The sequence below is a fragment of the Ceratotherium simum genome, chromosome 3 (genome assembly GCF_057802395.1).
Source record: "Ceratotherium simum simum isolate JZ-2026a chromosome 3, ASM5780239v1, whole genome shotgun sequence".
NCBI classification, from domain to species: domain Eukaryota; kingdom Metazoa; phylum Chordata; class Mammalia; order Perissodactyla; family Rhinocerotidae; genus Ceratotherium; species Ceratotherium simum.
Window position 1 is genome coordinate 14,785,429 of NC_141902.1, and position 23,124 is coordinate 14,808,552.

Genomic DNA, 23,124 nt, shown 5'->3' on the forward strand with positions numbered 1-23,124 from the left:
AGGGCTGATCTCCTCACAAAAAAAAAAAAAAAGAAAGAAAATCTTTGTATGGAATCTTACTATTTTTATCAAAACTGCTCTAACCCTATGCTATCGTATGTTTTAATGGCTAAAGGAAAGTGATCAGAACCTATCTTACAATCAGAAAATGTCTACTAGTTTAACTTGGACACAGAGGGCATATTGTATCCCTCCCTCATTAGAACATAAGTAATTCGAAACATTAATACTGGTCTAGATGGAAATTTACAGAAGAATCGGGTACGTGGAAAATATGGTACACGAAACAAGTTATATAATTTTATGTCTTTAAACCTTGACTTGTACGTAATAAATGGCTGTTTCCAAAATTCTGATGATCTTAACAAATTTAAAGTTATGTGATTTCTGATCCTGTATATTTTCAACAAGATTCTTCCCAAGTATTGGAACTTCATGATTGGTTTTCCCTTCCCTCATAGGGTAACCTGCAGTTGCTGCAGAACTGCCTGGCCGTGTTACATGGAGACACATAAGCCACACGCTCCACTTTCCGGTTACAAAGGGCTGCCTTCCTTCAGATTTTATTTTTGTTTTCTTCATGACGTTAGGCATTTACAGCTCACTGGAAACAAGGACACAGCTGACGAAGCGCATCTCCTCTCCTTTTCTCTGTGCCGCAGCGGAGCGGCGGCGTCCGCCGTCGCCGTCGCCGTCCCCGTCCCCGTCCCCGTCCCCGTCCCCGGGTGCGGCCAGTCTGCGGCGGGCCGCTGCGCTCCCGCACCCGCGTGCTGCCCGGTCGCTGGGCGCTCGTCGTGCGCTCCTCCTCTGCAAAGCCCAGAGGGCGGTCCTTGTTTTCAAGTAGCCTCTATGACTGTGTTTATTTTATGAATAGGATTCCTTGTGGCTGCCAATCTTCTCTGCCTTTAAGTAATTTCTGAAGTTTAACCCTTTCAGAACACACTGTTCAAACAAGATAAAGATTGCCGTTACCTTTTTCTTTTTGAATTTTGTTTTTAAAAAGTAATGTATACCACCTTAGTTCATTCGTGTATCCTGGAAAACATCTTAATCAGACTTATTTTTAATTATGAACATTTCTTAGAAGTTTTGGGACGGACTTTATGTACTCTTTATAAGTATGATTTGTGAAGAAAAGCAAATGCATTAGTATGTTTGCCTTAAACTTGTAGACTAAACCAACTATTGTCAAATAAACAGTGATAACAGTGATGGTTTCTAAGTCTGTGGTCATTGTATCACTCTACAGTTCGGAGTAGCTCTAAGAAATCTACTCCTCTGTTATGCTTTACTTTCTTTTTTCTTATTTCTTTTAAAATGGCATGTGGAACCGAGTTCACCAGTCCCTTTACAAGAGAATGAACTGCTTCTCTCTGTGCTCTAAGCTCTTCGTAGTCATAGAAGATGGAACTGGGCAGAGGCCGGTCAGAACAGCTGTTCCTGAAATTCAGGAGCAGAGAGTGTGGTCTGTTCCGGTTTCCTGGATTCCCTCCCCAGCTCAGCGGATGAACCAGGCGAGAGATGCCTCTGAGCCACCTGGTAGCTGTCGCCCGGGTGTGTAGACTGGTGTGGAGAGAGGAGGGGTCTGCTGTAGGGGACAGCACTTGTCGGTGGGTGGAAAACATTGGAATACTTGGGATACAAGTTAGGGCACAAAGAGGATACTGATTGATTGTCAGTAATTACATTACAGATATTTTTGGCCTTTCTCCTATGAAGGAACATTATGTCATTCCTAGTGTGGAATTAGGTTGAGTGATTGGATTTTCCCACTGTCTTTTTCTAACTTTTCTCCCATCTGGAAGCCACAGGCATTTGGGTGGGTCCCCCCTCGGGTGGGTTCCCAGCGTGCTGACATCTTCCCACACCGTTCTGAAGAAGGCCTGGTCTAGGGCTCATGGCGAGTCCCCACGACTCCAGCCTTCTCTGCAGCGTGTCTTCGTGCCTCACTGGTGTGCCGGTTAACGTCTCCGTCCTTAACCCCTGTTCCCCGATGCTGTTTGAACTGTTGCTTTTCCTTTTGGCTGAGTGTGTTCTGTCCTTCGTGTCACCTTCACTGGTGAAAACGTGCCCATGCAATGCCCACCCGTGGGCGAACGTGTGATGGAGAGCCTTAGCTTCTGGATTCGGGTGTGGTCCCTCCACAGCTGCCCTTGTGGCTTCAGGAGGGTTGTCCTGACCTCTCTCTGCCTCAGTTTCCCTGCTATAAAGGACATAACGACCTACCTCACAGGGGTGTTGTGAGGATTAATAAATGCTGGTACAGTGCTTTGGAAATGTGAAGACGCCGCGTCAACGCTAAGAAATAGCAAGTACAAGGCAAAAAGCTCTACAGTGTTCCATGTACCCGTCCGCGAATCCGTGTCTAGCAAGGGGCCTTTTTTCCTGGGAAGGGGGTGGAGTGGAAGGTGACATCCCTTGGCCCCTGGTTTGCGTTTCTAGAGTGCGTGTTGGGGTGGAGGTAGACTGGAAGCAGCTGTTACACATTAGAGTGTGTGGGTGGGTGGGCGGGCGGAGGGTTGCTTAATAGTTATACAAATGTGTTAACGACCACACTAGCCGAGGGCCCTCTCACTAACAAAGCGTACAAATAAGGTAAAGAATGTACGTTACTCCCTCGAGGCCATACTTAGGAAAGTGTCTACTTTGTCCCTCCGGAACAATTGAAGCATTTATTCCGTAGCTCACTGCTGGTCTCTGATAGTAACAGCCAGCCCTGGATTCACCGCTGTTGAGTTGTGGCATTCATTTTCGTTTATTGACCATCTCTTGCCTGGGAGACACAAAGGTGACACAGGGAGACAGCCTAGGATTTCTCTCAGGTGAGCCTTTATACACTGAGAGCCGGGAGAGGAGCGCCCAGGCAGTGACAGTGGCAGTGGCCTGGGGAGTCGCCAGCGGGGTGGGAACCGGCGGAGTGACAGATGAGGGCGAAGGATGGCAGGACAGGAAATTGCAAAAGAAAGCGGCTCAGGCCTGTGGGCCAGTGAGGCTCAGACGGTGAGATGTCTGTACCTGGTTTGGAAAAGCCTGTACGATACTCTTAATGTTTCGCAGTGAAACTATGGAAGGTGAGCCCAAACTGATCTTTTTGAAGCGGAGCACTAAGGAGTCAGTAAAATAGGAGAGGGGACAAGGGTGGTGGGTTTAAAAGGGAAACTGTGTGGGGGAACGGGAGCGATTCAGGGCCTTAAAGCCAAGAAGCGAAATTCTACTTGAATCTTACTTTACACCGTCTCCGGGTAGAGAGAGATGGGAACACGTCCACCTCCTCCCACGCCTATCCTCTTCCGTTGAAATGACACACAATATAACAATCAAGCGGAATGTAACTTTAGCTACAGATAACTAAACGAGCATTGTACAAGTAAGTTGTCACCACTTCCCCTTCTGCACCTGAGCCTGGGCAGGGTCGGCCTGTGTACTCCCTGCCAGATCACCCCCGTGATTTCGTACTGCCAAAGAAACCCACAAAACACAGAACCGAATCACAGCTTGTTAAAGCCACCGAAATTCTACTCAGACCTCTTTAAGCAGAAGCGCACAGAAATTGTCTTACCACGTGACGCACACCTCGAACACAGACAGCAACACCACCGCTGTGTAACCACACACCCACGGCAGAACGCACCAACCGCACTTTCGTGGGGGCAACACAACAAGCTCTATTCTTTTTGAACCGCAGGACACCGGGGGAAAGCGCGAACGCAGTCCCCCACTACCACAAATTATGCAGTCGAGTTTCCCACATTTGGGGAAATCGCAGGGGTCAGCACATCCGGAGTGCAATGGATAAGCCTCGCCCTGGGAAAACCACCTTCGTGATCATGGTATCTCCCCTGCCAGGTAAGTATGAGTTGCTCCGCCCCCCGCGCCCCGCACCCTCGCGTGCGCCCCGCTCCTTACACACGGTCACTTCCCTCGCGCCGCCCGCCGCACTCGCCCCCTCAAGGCCCGGTGCTCCCACCACGCCCACCCGGACCACGACCCCGGCGGCGTTCGGATCTCCACACGCAGGACGCCGCGGCCCGGCCGAGCGGGACCGGCAGGCTCTGCGCGCGCGCTCATCTGCATACGCCCGCCCCTGTCGTGACGACCGCCGCGTCCCGTCTCCCGCTCGGAGACACGGGACCTACGAATCCCCACCGGAGACCCGACGAGTCCGGGACCTGGAGGGGACGCCCGGGAAGACGGGATCTCGCGGCGCCGGCGCCCGGCAGCTGAGGGCCCCCCGGGGGCGGGTCAGGGCTCGGGTCTGGTCTCCCCTTCCTTTCTGCAAAAATGAACCGCAACAGAGTGTCAATTAAACGTTAAATACCAAGATCAGAGTTTCGTCACCAATTTAACATGAAATGGTTTGAATCCTCGTTCGTGATCTTTCTTTCAGATTGTGTAGTAGCCTAGTCTTGCAACAGTGAGAGGAAGACTTGAACAGAGACTGTCAGGGCAAGGCGTCTCTTCACCGGGAAGCCGTGTGGGCCGGGGAGGGCTGTTGAAGGGTCTCCGAAAATCAAATGAACAGAAATGTCACATTTCCGTCCTGGGGGCTTAGGTTGCCTCTTTCAGGCCTCCGGGACTTGTCTTTTCCTCTTCTGTACAAGATTCCTTCTCGAGATCAAGCCGAGGTTAAAGGTGCGTCCTCCCCAGATGTGAGCAAAACGATGGACTATTGTGTGTTCGTGGGTGGTCGGTGCTATGGAGCAAAGCAAGGCCAGAGGCAGGGCTGGAGATGACAGGGTCAGGGAAGCCTCCTCTGAGGTTCTAGCTGCGCAGAGATCCGAGGAAACGTACGGTCGCATCCCTTGTGATTGTTGGTTGTTTCAGGAAGAGTTTCCTTTCTTAGTTGTATTTACGAAAAACACAAGATTCTCTTACCGAACCCCAGTACAATTATCGAAATCAACGTTGATACGATATTATTTACTCTACAGACATTATTCCATTTAAATCAATTGTTCCGATAATGTCTTTTATGACAGAGGAAAATTCAAAATCACGTGTTGCGTTCAGTTGTCGTATCTCTTCAACCTACTTTAATCTGAAAGAGTCCCCAGGTCATTCTTCGTATTTCATTATGAAGGCATTTCTGAAGACTACAGGCCAGTTATTTTGTAGAATATCCTTTGATTTTGGGGTTGTCCTATGTTTCCTCACAATTACACTCGGGTATGCGTTTTTGACATGAAGACTACGTAAATGATATCGTGCCTGATGTGGGTTGACTTGTGTCCCTCCAAAGAATATGTTGAATGTGACCTTATTTCGAAATGGGATCTTTGCAAGCACAATCAAGTTAAGGTGAGGTCACTAGAGTGGGCCCTAATCCAATATGACTGTTGTTCTTATGAGAGGAACACACCGTGTAAAGACACAGACACACAGGGAGAACACCATGTGATGACAGAAGCAGAGACTGGAGCGATGTTGCCACAAGCCACAGATTGACTGTCACCACTAGAAGCTAGAAAGAGGCAAGGAAAGATTCTACCCAGAGTTTCAGAGGGAGCATGGCCCTGCTGAGACCCTGATTTTGGACTTGGAGCTTCCAGGGCTGTGATGAGAGCAGACGTTTCTGTTGTTTCAGCGACCCAGTTTGTGGTACTTGATTATGACAGCCCCAGCAAATGAATACAGTGTCCTCCTCTGGGCATCACGTTTGGAGGCACGTGAAGTCAGTTTGTTCAATTGGTGGTGTTGACACTGATTACTTGATTAAGGTGGTGCATCAGTTATCTGTTGCTGTGTGACAAATCCCCCTAAACCTTTTAGTGATTTAAGATACCAGCCATTTTATTTGCTCACCATTCTTTGGATCAGCAATTCTGGCTGGGCTCAGCTGGGCAGTCCTGCAGGTCTCCAGCAGGATCACTCACGCAGCTGCGGTCAGCTCACGGGTCAGCTGGTCAGTCTAGGGGACCTCAGCGGATAGGCTTCATCTTCACTCCCGTGATTTCATCCTCCAACAGGCTAACCCAGGCTTCTTCTCATGGTGGTCTCAGGACAGCGATTGAGAGCGAGTCCCAGTGAGGGAGCGTTTTTCAATCTTCTGCTGGCATCACATTTACTAACGTCCCATTAGCCAAGTCCAGAGTCCACATGGGGGGTACTGCAGACGAACATGGGTAATGGGGCCAGCGCTGCAACCATCTGCCACTAGAGGTGTTCACTGGGTTTACCCTTTGTGATTATTAAGTAATTTCTGTGGAGATAATTTGGGGATATGTAAATATCCTGCTCCTCTTCAAACTTTAACACAGGAGTTCTTAGCATCCATGGATGACTCTTGCATTATGATTGCCAAATGTGCATTTTCTAATTCCATCATTCATTCTACATTTATTAGTGGGCACGCTATTGTCAGGAAGAACTTTCCCTCCTTCCCTATGTACTATCAATATGAAGTCATGGTTGTGATTTTATTCAGTTGTTTATAATGCATAACTTTTTCTTTACCTTGATGTTCAGACATTCTGCGATCGGGCCTATGAAAGCTGGTCCGTATAATTTTGGAGCATTTCCTTATTTTCTGGCACAAGATGTTCCAGGCTCATCTGGTACCTTCCCTGACCCCTGAAAATCATCAATTTCTCCAAAGAGCCCCCGTTCTTTGTAGGGGGGAATGGCATTTAGAAAGCAAGATCAGGGCACTAGGTATGCGCGTTGCTACTGGGTGTCTTTGCTTCTAGGCCGCTTCAGTGGATAGAGCTGGGAAACACCTATATTTCCTACACATGCCTATACCTACTAAAAACAATGAGCCCATGCTGATATCTTCGATTCCAATTTTCAGCTTAATACCAGGTGGTTCCTCCTTGCCCTCCTCCTTTTCATATTTGCATCTCCTTTCTCCAGCAGCGAGAACCTTGACTCCCAACACGCATTTACTCATTAGCTCAATCCTGCAACACACACGACATTATGACGGGATTGTTACGGCCCCGTACCGGGAAGAACAGACCTGCCGTGGGACAGTTCGGTCTTTGCAGTTCTTGTCTTTAGACTTGAAGATGCTCGTAGTCAAGGTACTGTGTTCAAAAGTCATCTCGGTTATTGTTTTCTATTTCAGTGTGCTTACGCTATTCACGTGAGACACAGTTAGGTCCATTTATGCTTATATCCTCTGTTAGGGTCTTTTCCCCTGTATTTAAAAAATAAATGTAAAACATTCACCGAGTTCCAGAAAGATGGAGGCGTAGGCAGACTCTGAACTCACCACCTCCCACGGACACAGCCAATTTACAGCTACTCTTGGAAAAATTACCCCTGAGAGAGAACTGAAAACTGGATAAGAGGAACCCCTGCGACAAACGACAATCCTAATTGAGGTGGAAGAGGCAGAAACTCCCTTCTAGAGAGGAAGGACGCCGCCTTCACGAGCCGCAGCGCTTTACAGCCGCCCGGGAGCAGCCCACGGGCACCCAGACTTCCCTGGAGGAGTGGGGGCCCTGAGCCGAGGCGTGCCCGCTATAGGCATTTTGGACCCAGCACAACCGAGACGAGTGGCCTAATATCTGACTTTGCTTGCCACTAACAACACTGGGGAGTACCCCCAGCAAAGCTGGTTCACAAAGAAATTAACGCCGGCTCTTGAAGGGCCCACGCGCAAACTCACCCGTTTCAGAAAGCAACCTAAATTCACCAGAAAGAAAGGTGCACGGTCCTTTGGTGAAAAGAGACTCACCTGATGGGCTCTGAGTGCATCTCGGTGAGAGGTGAGACCTCTCCAGGGACTGGGACATTGGCGGCGGCCATGGCTGTGACCTGGTGGGGGCGGGCTGACACAGGCGCCGGCAGCCGCCATTGGGGGGCTCCCCCGGGCCTGCTAGCCCAAGGTCTGCCCCACGCACTAGAGCACCAACTTAATCCAGCTCAGCCAGGGCGGGCAGCCCACCCTAGGGACTGGCCTCACCCAACAGCAAGCCCTCAGGCAACTTGTGGGCCTGCATAGATTGGTGACTGGATTCTCCGCAGCCTGGCGAGTGGGCCCACCTCTGTGGGGCAGGGCGTGCACAAGGAGCGGCTGGGGAGTATGGGGCGTTGGTGGAGTGTGTGGGGCTCCTGCTTTGGAGAGACTGGGTCCACTTCAGGAGGTCGGGGCACGCGCACCCACGGGCAGGACTGTGTTGACCCGTGTGTGTGTGTGTGTGTGTGTGTGTGTGTGTGTGTGTGTGCGCGCGTGTGGCCCTGTGGGCGGTGGGGCCTGCCAGCTGCCGAAGACTTGTGCTTCTCAAAGAGCCACATGGGGGATTGGCCCCACCTTCCAGAGCCTGAAACAATTGGGTGCTCCCGGGCCTGAGGCCAGCCATACCCAGCTGCAATCCTCAGAGAGCTGACAAGAGACCTAAAGGCCGGAGGCTTATAGCAATTATAAGCCCCTGAGCCTAACAACCAGCCACGCTGGGGGCCTTCTCACTTAATAGAAATACTGCAACAGGAATGTGCTATTAGACCTTGCAGCCAACTGTGCTGGGGCTCCCCACACCCGATAAAGACACTGAAGGGCCCACAACAACTACAAGCAGCTGAGCGTTACAACAGCTGGCCAGGGGGACAGCTCAGCCTCCCTGGGCACCTACGGGAAGAGCAACCCTGCCACAACAGAAGGACACACGTAGCCCACACAGGGGTCACTTCTGGAACATTCGGAACTGGTGACGAGAGGGAAGCACACTGCCGGGCCTCAGGAGGCATCACTTATATAAGGTCACCTCTCCAAGATCAGGAGACGTCGCTGACCTACCTAATACATAGACACAAGCACGGGGAAAGAGGCAAAATGAGGAGGCAAAGGAATATGATCCAAGTAAGGGAACAGGACAAAACCCCAGAAAAGGAACTAAATGAAACAGAAATGAGCAATCTACCCGACAGAGAGTTCAAACAAAGAGTCATAAGGATGCTCACTGATCTTGGGAGAAGAATGGATGAACTCAGTGAGAATGTCAACAAAGAAATGGAAGATGTAAAAAAGAACCAATCAGAAATGAAGAATACAATACTGGAAATGAAAATTTCACTAGAGGGACTCGAAAGCAGAGTAGAGGATACAGAAGAACGGATCTGCGAGCTGGACGAAAGACTAGAAGAAATCACCCAAGCTGAACAGGTAAAAGAGAAAAGAATTAAAAGAGTGAGGGCAGTCTAAGGGACCTCTGGGACAACATCAAGTGCACTAACATCCGTGTTATAGGTGTCCCAGAAGGAGAGAGAGAGACAAAGGGGCAGAGAATCTATTTGAAGAAATAATGGCAGAAAACTTCCCTAACCTAAGGAAGGAAACAGACATCCAGGTACAGGAAGCACAGAGAGCCCCAAACAAGATAAACCCAAAGAGGCCCACACCAAGACGCATCATAATTAAAATGTCCAGAATTAAAGATAAAGAGAGAATCCTAAAAGCCTCAAGAGAAAGACAAGTTACATACAAAGGAAACCCCGTAAGGCTATCAGCTGACTTCTCAGCAGAAGGCTTACAGGCTAGAAGAGAGTGGCACGCTATATTTAAAGTGCTAAAAGGAAAAACCTACAGCCAAGAATACTCTACCTGGCAAGGTTATCATTCAAAATGGAAGGAGGGATAAAAAGTTTCCCAGATAAGCAAAAATTAAAGGAGTTTGTCACCAAGAAACCAGGACTACAAGAAATGCTAAAGGGATTTATTGAAGGGGGAAAGAAAAGACCACAAATAGGAAAAATTATCTATTTCCATGATAAGAGGGTAATGGATACAAACGCACAAAAAAGAGGTTAGATATGAGATCAAAAACATAAAATGTGGGAGGGGAGTTAAAGAGTAGAGCTTTCAGATAGAGGTCAAACTAAAGAGACCATCAACTTAATTTAGGTTGCTATATACGTAGGTTACTGTATATGAACCCCATGGTAATCACAAACCAGAAACCTATAATAAATACACAAAAAACTAAGAGAAAGGAACCCAAACAAAATACTAAAGAAAGCCATCAAACCACAAGGGAAGAGAGCAAGAGAAGAAGGGAACAGAGAAGGACTACTAAAACACCGAGGAAAACAAGTTAAAAAATGACGGTAAGTACGTACTTATCAATAGCTACTTTAAACGTCAATGGACTAAATGCTCCAATTAAAAGGCACAGGGAGGCTGATTGGATTAAAAAAACAAGACCCATATATATGCTGCATACAAGAGACACACTTCAGACCGAAAGACACTCACAAACTGAAAGTGAAGGGATGGAAAAAGATACTCCACGCAAGTGGCAATGAAAAGAAAGCTGGGGTAGCAATACTCACATCAGACAAAATAGACTTTAAAATAAAAACCGTAACAAGAGAAAAAGGAGGGCACTACATAATGATCAAGGGAACAGTCCAACAAGAGGATATCACACTTGTAAATATCTATGCCCCCAACGTAGGAGCACCTAAACATATAAAGGAATTATTAACAGACATAAAAGGAGAAATAGACAGTAACACAATAATAGTAGGGGACTTGAACACTCCACTTACACTAACGGATAGATCATCCAAACAGAGGATCAATAAGGAAACATTGGCCTTAAACGACACACTAGAACAGATGGACCTAGTAGATATATACAGAACATTCCATCCAAAAACCGAAGAATACACATTCTTTTCAAACGCCCATGGAACATTCTCCAGGACTGATCACACATTAGGCCACAAAACGAGTCTCCATCAATTTAAGAAGACTGAAATAATACCAAGCATCTTTTCTGACTCCAACGGTATGAAACTAGAAATCAACTATGCGAAGAAAATCAGAAAAGCCACAAATATGTGGAGGTTAAACAAAATGCTACTGAACAACGATTGGGTCGACGAAGAAATCAAAGGAGAAATCGAAAAATACCTGGAGACAAATGAAAAGGAAAATATGACATGCCAGAATTTATGGAATACAGCAAAAGCGGTTCTAAGAGGAAGTTTATAGCAATACAGGCCTATCTCAACAAACAAGAAAAATCTCAAATAAACAATCTAACAATGTACCTGAAGGAACTGGAAAAAGAAGAACAAACAAAGCCCAAAATCAGTAGAAGAGGAAATAAAAAAATCAGAGCAGAAATAAATGAAATAGAGACTAAAAACCAATAGAAAAATTAATAAGACCAAGAGCTGGTTCTTTGAAAAGACAAACAAAATTGACAAACCTTTAGCTAGACTCACCAAGAAAAAAAGAGAGAAGGCTCAAATAAGTAAAATCAGAAATGAAAGAGGAGAAATTACAACGGACACCTCAGAAATACAAAAGATTACAAGAGGATACTATGAAAAGCTATATGCCAACAAATCGGACAGTCTAGAAGAAATAGATAAATTCTTAGAATCATACAACCTTCCAAAACTGAATCAAGAAGAAACAGAGAATTTGAATAGACAAATCACCAGTAAGGAGATCGAGACAGTAATCAAAAACCTCCCCCAAAATAAAAGGCCAGGACCAGACGGCTTCCCTGGTGAATTCCACCAAACATTCAAAGAAGACTTAATACCTATCCTTCTCAAACTCTTCCCCAAAATTGAAGAGGAGGGGAAGCTCCCTAACTCATTCTACGAAGCCAACATTACCCTGATACCAAAACCAGACAAGGACAACACAAAAAAAGAAAATTATGGGCCAATACCACTGATGAACATCAATGCAAAAATCCTCAACAAGATACTAGCAAATCGCATACAACAATACATTAAAAGATTATACACCATGATCAGGTGGGATTTATTCCAAGGATGCAGGGATGGTTCAATATCCATAAAATCAATCAATGTGATACACCACATTAATAAAATGAAGAATAAAAATCTCATGATCATCTCAATAGATGCAGAGAAAGCATCTGACAAGATCCAGCATCCATTTATGATAAAAACTCTGAATAAAATGGGTATAGAAGGAAAGTGCCTCAACATAGTAAAGGCCAGATACGACAAACCCACAGCTAATATCGTCCTCAATGGTGAAAAGCTGAAAGCTATGCCTCTAAGAACAGGAACCAGACAAGGATGCCCGCTCTCACCACTCCTATTTAACATAGTATTGGAAGTCCCAGCCAGAGCAATCAGGCAAGAAAACGAAATAAAAGGGATCCAAATTGGAAAGGAAGAAGTGAAACTGCCACTGTTTGCAGATGACGTGATTTTATATATAGAAAACCCTAAAGAATCCACCAGAAAACTTTTAGAAGCAATAAACGAATACGGTAAAGTTGCAGGATACAAAATCAACACACAAAAATCAGTTGCGTTTCTGTACACTAACAATGAGGTAGCAGAAAGAGAAATTAAGCATACAATCCCATTTACAATTGCAACAAAAAGAATAAAATACCTAGGAATAAACTTAACCAAAGAGGTGAAAGATCTGTACACTGAAAACTATAAAACATTGCTGAAAGAAATTGAAGATGACACAAAGAAATGGAAAGATATTCCGTGCTCTTGGATTGGAAGAATCAACATAGTTAAGATGTCCATGCTTCCTAAAGCCATCTATAGATTCGATGCAATCCCTATCAAAGTTCCAACAACATTTTTCACAGAAACAGAACAAAGAATCCTAAAATTTATATGGAACAACAAGAGACCCGAATAGCCAAAGGAATCCTGAGAGAAAAGAACAAAGCTGGAGGCGCCGGCCCGAGGCACAGCGGTTAAGTCTTGTGGCGTGCTCCGCTGCTGGCGGCCCGGGTTCGGATCCCCGGTGCGCACCGTCGCACCGCTTGTCAGGCCATGCTGTGGCGGCGTGCCACATAAAGTGGAGGAAGATGGGCACGGATGTTAGTTAGCTCAGGGCCAGTCTTCCTCAGCAAAAAGAGGAGGATCGGCATGGATGTTAGCTCAGGGCTGATCTTCCTCACAAAAAAAAAGAACAAAGCTGGAGGTATCACACTCCCTGATTTCAAAATATACTACAAAGCTATAGTAACCAAAACAGCACGGTACTGGCACAAAAACAGACACGCAGATCAATGGAATAGAATCGAAAGCCCAGAAATAAACCCACACATCTATGGACAGCTAATCTTCGACAAAGGAGCCAAGAACATACAAGGGAGAAAGGAAGGTCTCTTCAACAAATGGTGTTGGGAGAACTGGACAGCCACATGCAAAAAAATGAAAGTAAACCATTATCTTACAACCATACACAAACATTAACTCAAAATGGATCAAAGACTTGAAGGTAAGACCTGAAACCATGAAACTTCTCGAAGAAAACATAGGCAGTGCGCTCTTCGGCATCGGTCTTAGCAACATATTTTCAAGCACCATGTCTGACCGGGCAAGAGAAACAATAGAAAAAATAAACAAATGGGACTACATCAAACTAAAAAGCTTCTCCACAGCAAAGGAAACCATCAACAAAACGAAAAGACAACCTAACAACTGGGAGAAGATATTTGCAAACCATATATCTGATAAGGGCTTAATCTCCAAAATATATAAAGAACTCATACATCTCAACAACAGAAAAAACTAACAACCCAATTAAAAAATGGGCAAAAGACCTGAACAGACATTTCTCCAAAGAAGATATACAGATGGCCAACAGGCACATGAAAAGATGTTCAACATCATTAGCCATCAGGGAAATGCAAATCAAAACTACAATGAGGTATTACCTCATGCGCCTGTCAGAATGGCTATAATTAACAAGACAGGAAAGAACAAGTGCTGGAGAGGATGTGGAGAGAAGGGAACTCTCATACACTGCTGGTGGGAGTGCAAACTGGTGCAGCCACTATGCAAAACAGTATGGAGATTCCTCAACAAATTAAGGATAGAACCACCACACGATCCAGCTATTCCACTGCTGGGTGTTTATCCAAAGCACATGAAAACACCAGTGCGTAAAGATACATGCACCCCTGTGTTCATCGCAGCATTCTTCACAATAGCCAAGACTTGGAAGCAACCTAAGCGCCCATCAAGGGACGAATGGATGAAGAAGATGTCGTATAATATATACACAACGGAATGCTACTCAGCCATAAGAAACGATGAAATCCAGCCACTTGTGACAACACGGATGGACATTGAGGGTATCATGCTAAGTGAAATAAGTCAGAGGGAGAAGGTCAAATACCGTATGATCTCACTCATAAGTAGAAGACAAAAACAACAACAAACGAACACATAGAGACCCAGATTGGATTGGTGGTTACCAGAGGGGAATAGGGGAGGGGGGAGGGCAAAAGGGATGATTCGGCACCTGTGTGTGGCGATGGATTGTGATTAGTCTTTGGGTGGTGAACATGAGAACATGATGTCACCTATGCAGAAACAGACGTATAATGATGTGCACCTGAAATCTATACAATGTTATAAACCAACGTTACTGCAGTAAAAAAAATAAAACACTCACCGAGTTCCAAAAGTCAAAACTACATAGAAGGGTACACTCAGAAAAGCGGCACTCTCTCCTTCCTTTCACCCCTGCAGGCAATTTCATCAGTTGTGTTTCTTTTTGCAAGACTGTGTATAATGTTCTTATTTTCACATTTTTCCAAGACTAAGGGTAGCATGCTACATATATTTTTGCACTTTATTTTTTTCACTTAACATAGTCAACGCGTCATATCTAGAGAAACCTAGAGGTCAAGCAAACCTGCCCTCACCTGCTCGAGGCCCCAAGGGCAGCCAAAGAAAAAGTAAGCTAAGCAAACTGGAACCGCGGCCCAGGCTGACTAGCCCAAGAGACGGTGATTTCCCAACGGGGAAAAGGTTCGAAGACGACGGCGAGAAAAATGCAACCCCTCAACCTAACTTCAAACTACCAACGAGTGTTCATTTTAACCATAAGAGTCACAGCAGATCTCGCCCACTCCTCTCTACTTCCGTCGCCCGGGTCAGGGACAGACGGGACGCCGGGGACGTCAGGACAGGGGCGTGGCGTATGTAGATGAGCGCGCGCGCAGAGGCTGCCGGTCCCGCTCGGCCGGGCCGCGGCGTCCTGCGTGTGGAGATCCGAACGCCGCCGGGGTCGTGGTCCGGGTGGGCGTGGTGGGAGCGCCGGGCCTTGAGGGGGCGAGTGCGGCGGGCGGCGCGAGGGAAGTGACCGTGTGTAAGGAGCGGGACGCACGCGAGGGTGTGGGGCGCGGGGGCAAGGGCAACTCATACTTACCTGGCAGGGGAGATACCATGATCACGAAGGTGGTTTTCCCAGGGCGAGGCTTATCCATTGCACTCCGGATGTGCTGACCCCTGCGATTTCCCCAAATGTGGGAAACTCGACTGCATAATTTGTGGTAGTGGGGGACTGCGTTCGCGCTCTCCCCTGAGAATTCTGGTGTGCTAACGTAAGACTCGGCGAGTTATGTAACGGGTAGTTCGCTTGCGGCTCTTCTGCTGTGCTTACAGCATCTAGTCACGGCAAGTTGTGCTGAAGAGCGCTGTTCTTTGTGTCTCGCTGTGGCCAGCCGTGGTTTTGTCCCCTACCGAAAGTGGGGGGATCTTCCAAACGCTTTCCGCGTTGCGTGTTGAAGCGAGCGAGAGACGGCTTTACTTCTAGTGCAGTCGTTTTATTTACAAAATTGCAAAAGTGTATCATTAGTACTTAATGCAAGCGAAACTACTTATAGTTTCATTTTATTCGATGGAGTGTATAACCCACTACTATCAGTACTTTGGTTTCGCCCGCGGGAACCCTTTCAAACTGACTTTTTTGTGCTTGCCATGACCGCATCACTCACTGCACGTTTCTATCCTTTTTGGCTCAGCTCCATGTCCCAGGCTCGGCTTGTGTTTTCCCGGCCCGAGAGCCTCTGCTCCCCGGGAAACGGGTCCAGGTTCTGTGGACTTCCTGGAGAGGCGCTGGAGTGGAAGGGGAGGGGCAGAGAACACTGATGTCCGGGTTGGACTCCTTGCCCTGGCTCCACGTATTTTACAAACGTTTCACATCCCAACTGGTGTGTGCCCACCACCCAAGACCGCTCACCCACCCAGCGCAAGTCCCACAGAGGCACGGCAAGCCGCACTGAGGTGGCCTTCCCTCGACTGAGAGTGTCCCCACTCCCTGACTGGCCGGCAGGCACCTCTGCACCTTCTAGGATGAGGGGCAGGGCCTCAGAGCACCCCCCGCCCCCCGCCCCGGGACGCCCAGACAGGAGGGTTGGCCATGCTGGGGCTCACGCTCGCCTATGCTGGTCACCAAAACCCAGCTCTTTCCCCAAAGCACCCGAAGCTAGGTTCCCAAGGATTCCACACCTCCACATCCCGTCAAGGGCCGTATCCAACGAAGGCCTAAGGTTCTTTCTGTGGTCTCTGTCCTCTGGTCTCCGCAGATGGTGACATTCGAGGCTCAGGTCTCTTCCTGGAGGTCACCTGTCAGACTGCAATGGCACACCCTCCCGGACCGGTGGAGACTCCGCAGACTCCGGCTCAGCCCATCTCAGTTAGCAGTGGGAGAGTGGGGAAGGCTGAGACTGCGGAGGGGAGACCGGGGGCAGCGTGCCGGGAGAGGAGGACTGTGGGGAAACGCAGTCTCCAGCTTGAGAGGCAGAAGCAGCGGGCCCAGGGGTCAGGGGAGGGCGGTGGCTGGCCCCCCGAGGCTTCAGAGCGCCACACTCCCATTGCGGTTCTGCTGCGAGTCCTCTCTGTGATGCGCTCCAACTGGACAGCGGGTCTCTGGACTTCCCTCCCTACAGGAGGGAAGAGAGCAAGGGCCACTCCCTGGCGTTCTTCTCTGCACCCACCCCCTCCCCAACCCGGCTGCGTGGGCAAGGTGAAGCCCAGCCCCTTTCCTCCTGGGTGCTCTCTGGTTGGGCCTCAGCATCTTCCCCTTCAGGCCCTGCCAATTTAGCCTTAAGGGCCCAGCACTCGAGTTAGCCAACTGGTCAGAACCCACGGGCCGGTGGCCCATGTAAGGAGGTGAATTTGTGTGCCCCTCTATGATGACAGCTGCCCACCTCCCACCCCCGTCCCCACGCTTCCGCTCCCTGCCTCCAGCCCCCGTTGCCCCCGACTCGCAGGGCTCTCTCTGAGCTCTGAGTCTGCGCTGTCGCTGTCGTATATGTATATGTGTGGATACAGATATAGATATAGCCACAGATATCTCCATCAGATGTGGCGGGAGAATCGGTACAGGTGCTTTACCACCATTGTACAGAGTGAGAGCCATCACTGCTCCTTCAGCAGGAATTCAAACCCTCCCTCGGCTACAAGAACAGCTTCGAAGGCCCGTGAAAGTCAAGGTTTCCCCGGGGCCACACCTCTGTCCTCAGACGGGCAGGAAACCTGAACGGGCCACTGGAGTTCCCATCGTGACTGTCAAAGCCCACCAGGAGCCCTGCTGCATCTTGCTCCTGGCAGCGTCAGCCTCGATGCAAGCGCACGATTGGCAATGGCTCGGACAATCTCAAGGGGCCAGTTCCGTCCCACGAGCAGATTAAGCCGGGTCGGGGAAGAGGGTTTCCCGTCTCCCTGCGTCTGCATATATATAGACCATATGAGACAGAGAGACAGAGAGGCTGCAGCTGGGAGAGACAGAGACAGTGACCATCCTTTGCGGAGGGAGAGCAGGAGACCAAGACGGAGACTGAGAGGGAGAGTTTTCCTGGAGGATGCCGTGATTGTCCCTGTCCCCTGTGAGGGCCTGTATGCCCGTCAGCCTCCGGGGCTTGTCGTGGGCAGATCCTCTTTGCCCACCTGTTTGGCAGGGATCTGTCAACGGTGAGCAGAGCGGTGGTGGCAGAGCCGGCGCTCCGGATGGGGGGCGGTGGGTGAATCAACGTGGAGAGGGCGCGCCATGTCGCGGGGCTGGTTGGGGCTGCGCGGCAAGGCAGGAGCACCGGGGACTGTTCGGCGCCGAGGGGACGGTGTCTGTGGACCGTGGGAAGAAGACGCGGGTGCGTCCCCTGGCGACAGCACACTCGAAGCTGTGTAGGTGTTTCGAAAAGACTCTCCTGGCTTTGGCCCGTGGGAGAGAGGATGCTACGATGCTCCGAGGGCACGGGGGCGGGGGGGAGGTGGGGGGGTCCGGGAGCCAGGGGGCGGTGCCCCTCCTGAGGGCGCAAAAGCGTCAGGCACTTCCTTCGAGCCGGAATCGAACCAGCGACCTAAGGATGTCCACGCCTGCCCAGTCTACAGTCCTCCGCTCTACCAGCTGAGCTATCGAAGGGTGCACGCTGCCACGGCTGGGTCGTTACTTTTTCTTGAAACGGTGGAGGCCACGACACGGGACCGCTCGAGGTCCGGCGTGCCTTGGGTTGGTCGGAAGCCGCTTTGAAGACGGCCGGGCACTCGCCGCCAGGCGCCCCACTCCGGGCGGCGGAGCAGATCCTCTGCGCGTGGCTGCTGGGGGCTGGCGGGTGGCCCGGCCTCCCGGGACGGCGATCTTCAAGACGCCGGGGCCCGGGCTCTCACCTGTCGCCTCATTTCCCCTCCCCGCGACCCTCTGTACGGGTGGGGACGCCAGCGGTCCGCCGCCGGCCGGAAGGCGGGGACGAGGGGCAGGGGAGGGGCGTTGGCGAAGGGATGCGGGGGTCGAGTGGGCGAGACCCGGCGGAGGACAGGAGGAGAACCCACTGGAATGGGCACCGGTAGGCGGCCGCGACCCGCCCCGCCACCTGCTGTTTCTCCAGGGCCTTTAGTTCAAAATATGCCAAATGGCGTTTTTGGTGTGGCATATTCTGCCATCATTCAAGGTCAACACCATCTTGCCTGGATTATGCAAATCTCCTCACTGATCTCTCTGCTCTGGCCCTTGCCACCCTTGCAGCCAGGGTGATTTGGGGGGGTGGGGGGTCGGATCAAACCACTCCTCTGCTCAAAACTTCTGTTTCGCTCAGGTTTAAAGCCTTACAATGGTCTACAAGACCTTCACGATCCTACCCGCCCAGTCACCTCTCTGATTTACCTGTGTACAACTCTTTAATTTTGCTCTGGACACAGGGCCCCCTTGCTGTTCTCCACACACAGTGCTACCTGGGCCTTGGGTAGCAGATCTTTGTGCTGGGGATGCTCCGCCCCCAGAGAGCCCCCCGACCGACTCCCTCACCTCCTCCAAGTCTTTGCTCACATGGCACCTTCTCAGTGTGGCCTCTTCTGGCCACCCAATTTAACACAGCAACCTGCCCCTTACTGCAATCCCCCATCCCCTTTCCCTCCTGCATGTTTTCTTTTTTCATAGGTCTTAACACCTAAGATACTAATTAATTTACCGATTGTGTCCATTGCCGATTTTCTCCCATCCCCCTCCCTCTTCTCTAACTAAAATGGGAGCACCAAGAGGCATTTTTGTTCCCAAATTCCTGAACAGTGTCCGGCACAGAGCACGCGCTCAATAAACAGTTGTTGAATGGACAAAATCGCAATGTCATCAAAGAGGAGATCCGAATATAAAAGAAGGGGCCAGGAGCCGGGGGTGGGGGTGGGAGGGCAGAGCTGTCTTGTTTGATCACAAAACGGAGAATTTCTTAAGTGAGAAGTACAGAACTCTCAGCACATAACCACCCATCCAAACCGTTTCCTGCACCGAGAGACCTGACCAGACTCTCGCGTGGCTCCTGGCGGCATGAGGTCCTGTCCCTAGGCCGCCCATTAAAATGCCTGCCTGAGAAAGTTCTACATAGCCCCTGACCTCCCTTTCTTAGAGCATTTATTAAGAAGGGCTTACAGTTGTGAATGTGGATCTCTTACGACTCCGGAGTGTCTCCCTCAAGGACTGAGAGATGTCATCAGGAAGGATGGGGCCTGCGTCTCCCAGCCTCCGGGAGGATGGCATCCTGACTTCAGTTAACTGCCAGCTGACAAACCCCGCTGGCCTAATCGCCTTTGGACCGACCAACCCTTTGAGGCCCTCACTTCTCGGACTCTGCTGAGCCCCCTCCCTCATTCTCGCTTCGAAACGCCCGAGTCGCCTCTGCACGAATCGGAATGGAGCTCCGCTCTTTCCCCCACGGTCAGCAGTTACTGCATAAAATCTGTTTTCGCCACTTTGCTGGGTTTCTCTTTCACCGAGTCCGCGTCGGAGAGGACCAGAGGGCACTCTGCGGGGCCACTGTGTGCGCGGGCTGGCGCAGGAGAGACGAGGGGAGAAGGCCGGGGGCGCCTGACCCTGACCCCGGGGCCCGGGGACCACCCGCCTGGCCGCGGTTGACGGGGACCGCTTGGCGCTCTCACGCGGTTTTCTCTCTTCAAAACTTAGAACGCTGGGTTTTCGTTCCAGCCTTGCTAGGTTAGGCTTCTACACATTCTGAGGCGCTTCGTGTCGCTTTCACTGAGACAGACAGCGCGAATAAACATCAGCACGATTTCTCATTAAGGCGGCTTAGCACTTCACGTCAGCCGGCAAAAAGGCCTGGCCTGAGTGTCCGATTACTTGAGGATGAGTTGGAGCAGGCGAGAACAGAAATGGGCTGAAACTTCCTTTCCGCTGAAAGGAGAAAGCCCTGCCCCGCCCCGCCCCCGGGGGGCCCCCTCAGCTGCCGGGCGCGGGCGCCGCGAGATCCCGTCTTCCCGGGCGTCCCCTCCAGGTCCCGGACTCGTCGGGTCTCCCGTGGGGATTCGTAGGTCCGGTGTCCCCGAGCGGGAGACGGGATGCCGCGGACGTCACGAAAGGGGCGTGGCGTATGCAGATGAGCGCGCGCGCAGAGCCTGCCGGTCCCGCTCGGCCGGGCCGCGGCGTCCTGCGTGTGGAGATCCGAACGCCGCCGGGGTCGTGGTCCGGGTGGGCGTGGTGGGAGCACCGGGCCTTGAGGGGGCGAGTGCGGCGGGCGGCGCGAGGGAAGTGACCGTGAGTAAGGAGCGGGGCGCACGCGAGGGTGTGGGGCGCGGGGGGCGGAGCAATTCATACTTACCTGGCAGGAGATACCATGATCACGAAGGTGGTTTTCCCAGGGCGAGGCTTATCCATTGCACTCCGGATGTGCTGACCCCTGCGATTTCCCCAAATGTGGGAAACTCGACTGCATAATTTGTGGTAGTGGGGGACTGCGTTCGCGCTTTCCCCTGGCTTGTTTGTGTTTCCAAAAATAGCAAGCTCCTTCGTTTCGCTGTCTACGGGTTTTCGGGGTGTTCTGCTTACGCCAACGTCGCTTCTGCCCCCGATGTTCGTTCTAGGAGTGCAGCGTTCGCGGTGTCTTCTGGGGATTGGTTACCGAACGTGCTTTTGATCCCGATCCCGATCCCGCTTCGGTACGCATGCTTTTGCTCTACCGATTCAGTACAGATACTTACTCCGTCTTTCGCTCCCGGGGAGCTTGTGCGCACGCGTTTCTTAGGTGATTCTAGTAACGAGGGCACGGAAAACTGGGTTATTTGCGAAGTAGTCCCACTTTCGTTCTGGCTGGTGTGTCAAAACCCGGTGGTTTTTGAGGGCTAATGCTCTGTGGGGTGAGGCGTGACACAGCATCATTATGTGAATCCCCGGAATTGTGTAACTGATATGTCAAGGCCTCGGAAGGGTCCGATAGAACCCCCACCAGTTTGGATGCAGTTTACCAGCACTATCTTTACAGCTATAAATAGTTTGATATTGACTCAAACTCCTACCATAGTGACGATGAGAAAAAAATTCTATAGTGGGGTTAACTCCTACCGCTCTCTTGCTGTAGAGTTAAGGGATTCCTTTCTTCTATAAAGATCCCTCCAATCAAGCCAGTTAACAAAACGTTTTTGGGGCACATTCACGGCTTGAGTATCTGGATACATCATACATAACTTATACATCCAGCAGTGGGCAAAGTGCCCGCTCTTTGAGAAGGACTGGACCGAGTGAGTCATCATACTCCTAAGTAGACACAGATGTGTGGTGACAGCGAAGGCCTATCTATGAGGCCCTTCCCAAACAGGGGACTTGTGCTCTCCTCTAATGGAGTTGGAAAACCAGGCAAGACTGGCCAATCTAGAAAGACCTTTCAATGATGCTGCGTGGAGAGAATCTCCTGACTGCCTAGGAACATGTCCCCAGGAAGAAACGAGACTCTCTGCGATTGTATTTTAAGATTCCGGGCCACCATCCTGACATAGACATTTCCTCCACTGATAATGTTGCCATTTCACCATCCTAAGTCTTGTATGTCCAGGCCTCCCCTGAGCTCCAAGCCATTGGGACACGTGTAACGTAAGAGTAAATATGAAATTGAAAAAAAATTTTTTTTCCTCCTGGTGCCCAAAGGGAAAGAGATTTCTTCTCTCTTTTTCTTAAAAAATTTGTAAATTTTTGTTCTGTCCCTTTGAGATATATGTAAATCTTATTAATGGCTAAATAAACCTCTCGCCGGTTTTGCAACTTAGAAATGTTCATAGTAAGAGCCTTGAAGCCATCTCTTCGGAATGTAAACATGAAGGAAGGTAGTGCCCCATCTCCCTCTGTCACTGAGAGTTTAGCTTAGGTGTCTGTCCAGGTTGTAGCTACTTGCTTGTCATGAAGATATGAGTTTTATTTTCTCTTTGGGTAAAGACAGTTAACACAGATGGCCACTCCAATTACTGGTTGAGTTTAGGATGAACTATGCGTAGCAAACGGTGCCGTCAAGTCCTCTTATAGAGAACACATTCTTGAGAACATACATGTAATCAGTTGTATCTGCCTGTCTATACAACAGAGTAAAATTTCTTACTGTTATGGAATGAATTGTGTCCCCCCCCAAATTCATATGTTGAAGCCCTAATCCCCGATGTACGGTAGTTGGAGATAGGGTCTTTAAGGAGGTAATTAAGGTTAAATGAGGTCATACAGGTTGGGCTCTAACCCAACAGGACTGCTGTCCGTGTAAGAAGAGAGACATCAGGGATGGTTGCCAGCCAAGGACAGGCCTGAGGAGAAACCAAACCTGCCAACACTTTGGTCTCGGACTTTCAGCCTCCCGAACTGAGAAAAATTCCTGTTGTTTAAGCCCCTTACTCTGTGATATTTTATTATGGCAGCCCAAGCGGACTAATACACTGTCTTTGCAATCTCTTTAATGGATTGCCTGTGATGCACATTACAGTCTGGTTTAATGCTTTTTCAGTGAAACTGTTTACTTCTCTTCTTTCTTCCTTTGTGGAGAGGATTCACTGGGTTGGCAGGAGAATTTCTTTTCCCTAACAACCTGGCAACGAGGACAGGATTGGTCTGGCAGTTCTTGATTTGAGTGGACCAGCTAAAAGTCTTATGGCCCCACAACAGTCAGG

At 49.7% G+C, this 23,124-nt stretch overlaps 1 protein-coding gene and 4 non-coding genes across 8 annotated transcripts in view; 3 read left to right on the top strand and 2 right to left on the bottom strand.

Moving 5' to 3' along the window:
* The window catches only part of SNX6 (sorting nexin 6), a 51,392-nt gene extending 50,180 nt beyond the window's left edge, over window positions 1-1,212 (top strand). For all 4 annotated transcript variants that reach the window (XM_087422672.1, XM_087422683.1, XM_087422677.1 and 1 more), the window contains one exon: window positions 462-1,212. In XM_087422672.1, coding sequence (XP_087278798.1) covers window positions 462-466 — 5 coding nt within the window. In that variant the 3' untranslated portion in view covers window positions 467-1,212. The remainder of the gene's footprint in view (window positions 1-461) is intronic.
* Window positions 1,213-3,690: 2,478 nt separating this feature from the next.
* On the bottom strand, window positions 3,691-3,854 carry LOC147917424 (U1 spliceosomal RNA). The gene has a single exon (XR_015551829.1). It is a non-coding gene; the product is annotated as a U1 spliceosomal RNA (small nuclear RNA).
* An 11,268-nt stretch (window positions 3,855-15,122) lies between these two features.
* Window positions 15,123-15,286, top strand: LOC147917425 (U1 spliceosomal RNA). Its single transcript, XR_015551758.1, has one exon. It is a non-coding gene; the product is annotated as a U1 spliceosomal RNA (small nuclear RNA).
* Window positions 15,287-18,034: 2,748 nt separating this feature from the next.
* On the bottom strand, window positions 18,035-18,124 carry TRNAY-GUA (transfer RNA tyrosine (anticodon GUA)). The gene is given in 2 exon segments: window positions 18,035-18,070; window positions 18,088-18,124. It is a non-coding gene; the product is annotated as a tRNA-Tyr (tRNA).
* Window positions 18,125-20,796: 2,672 nt separating this feature from the next.
* LOC147917427 (U1 spliceosomal RNA) lies at window positions 20,797-20,958 on the top strand. The gene has a single exon (XR_015551788.1). It is a non-coding gene; the product is annotated as a U1 spliceosomal RNA (small nuclear RNA).
* The last annotated feature ends 2,166 nt before the right edge of the window (window positions 20,959-23,124 follow it).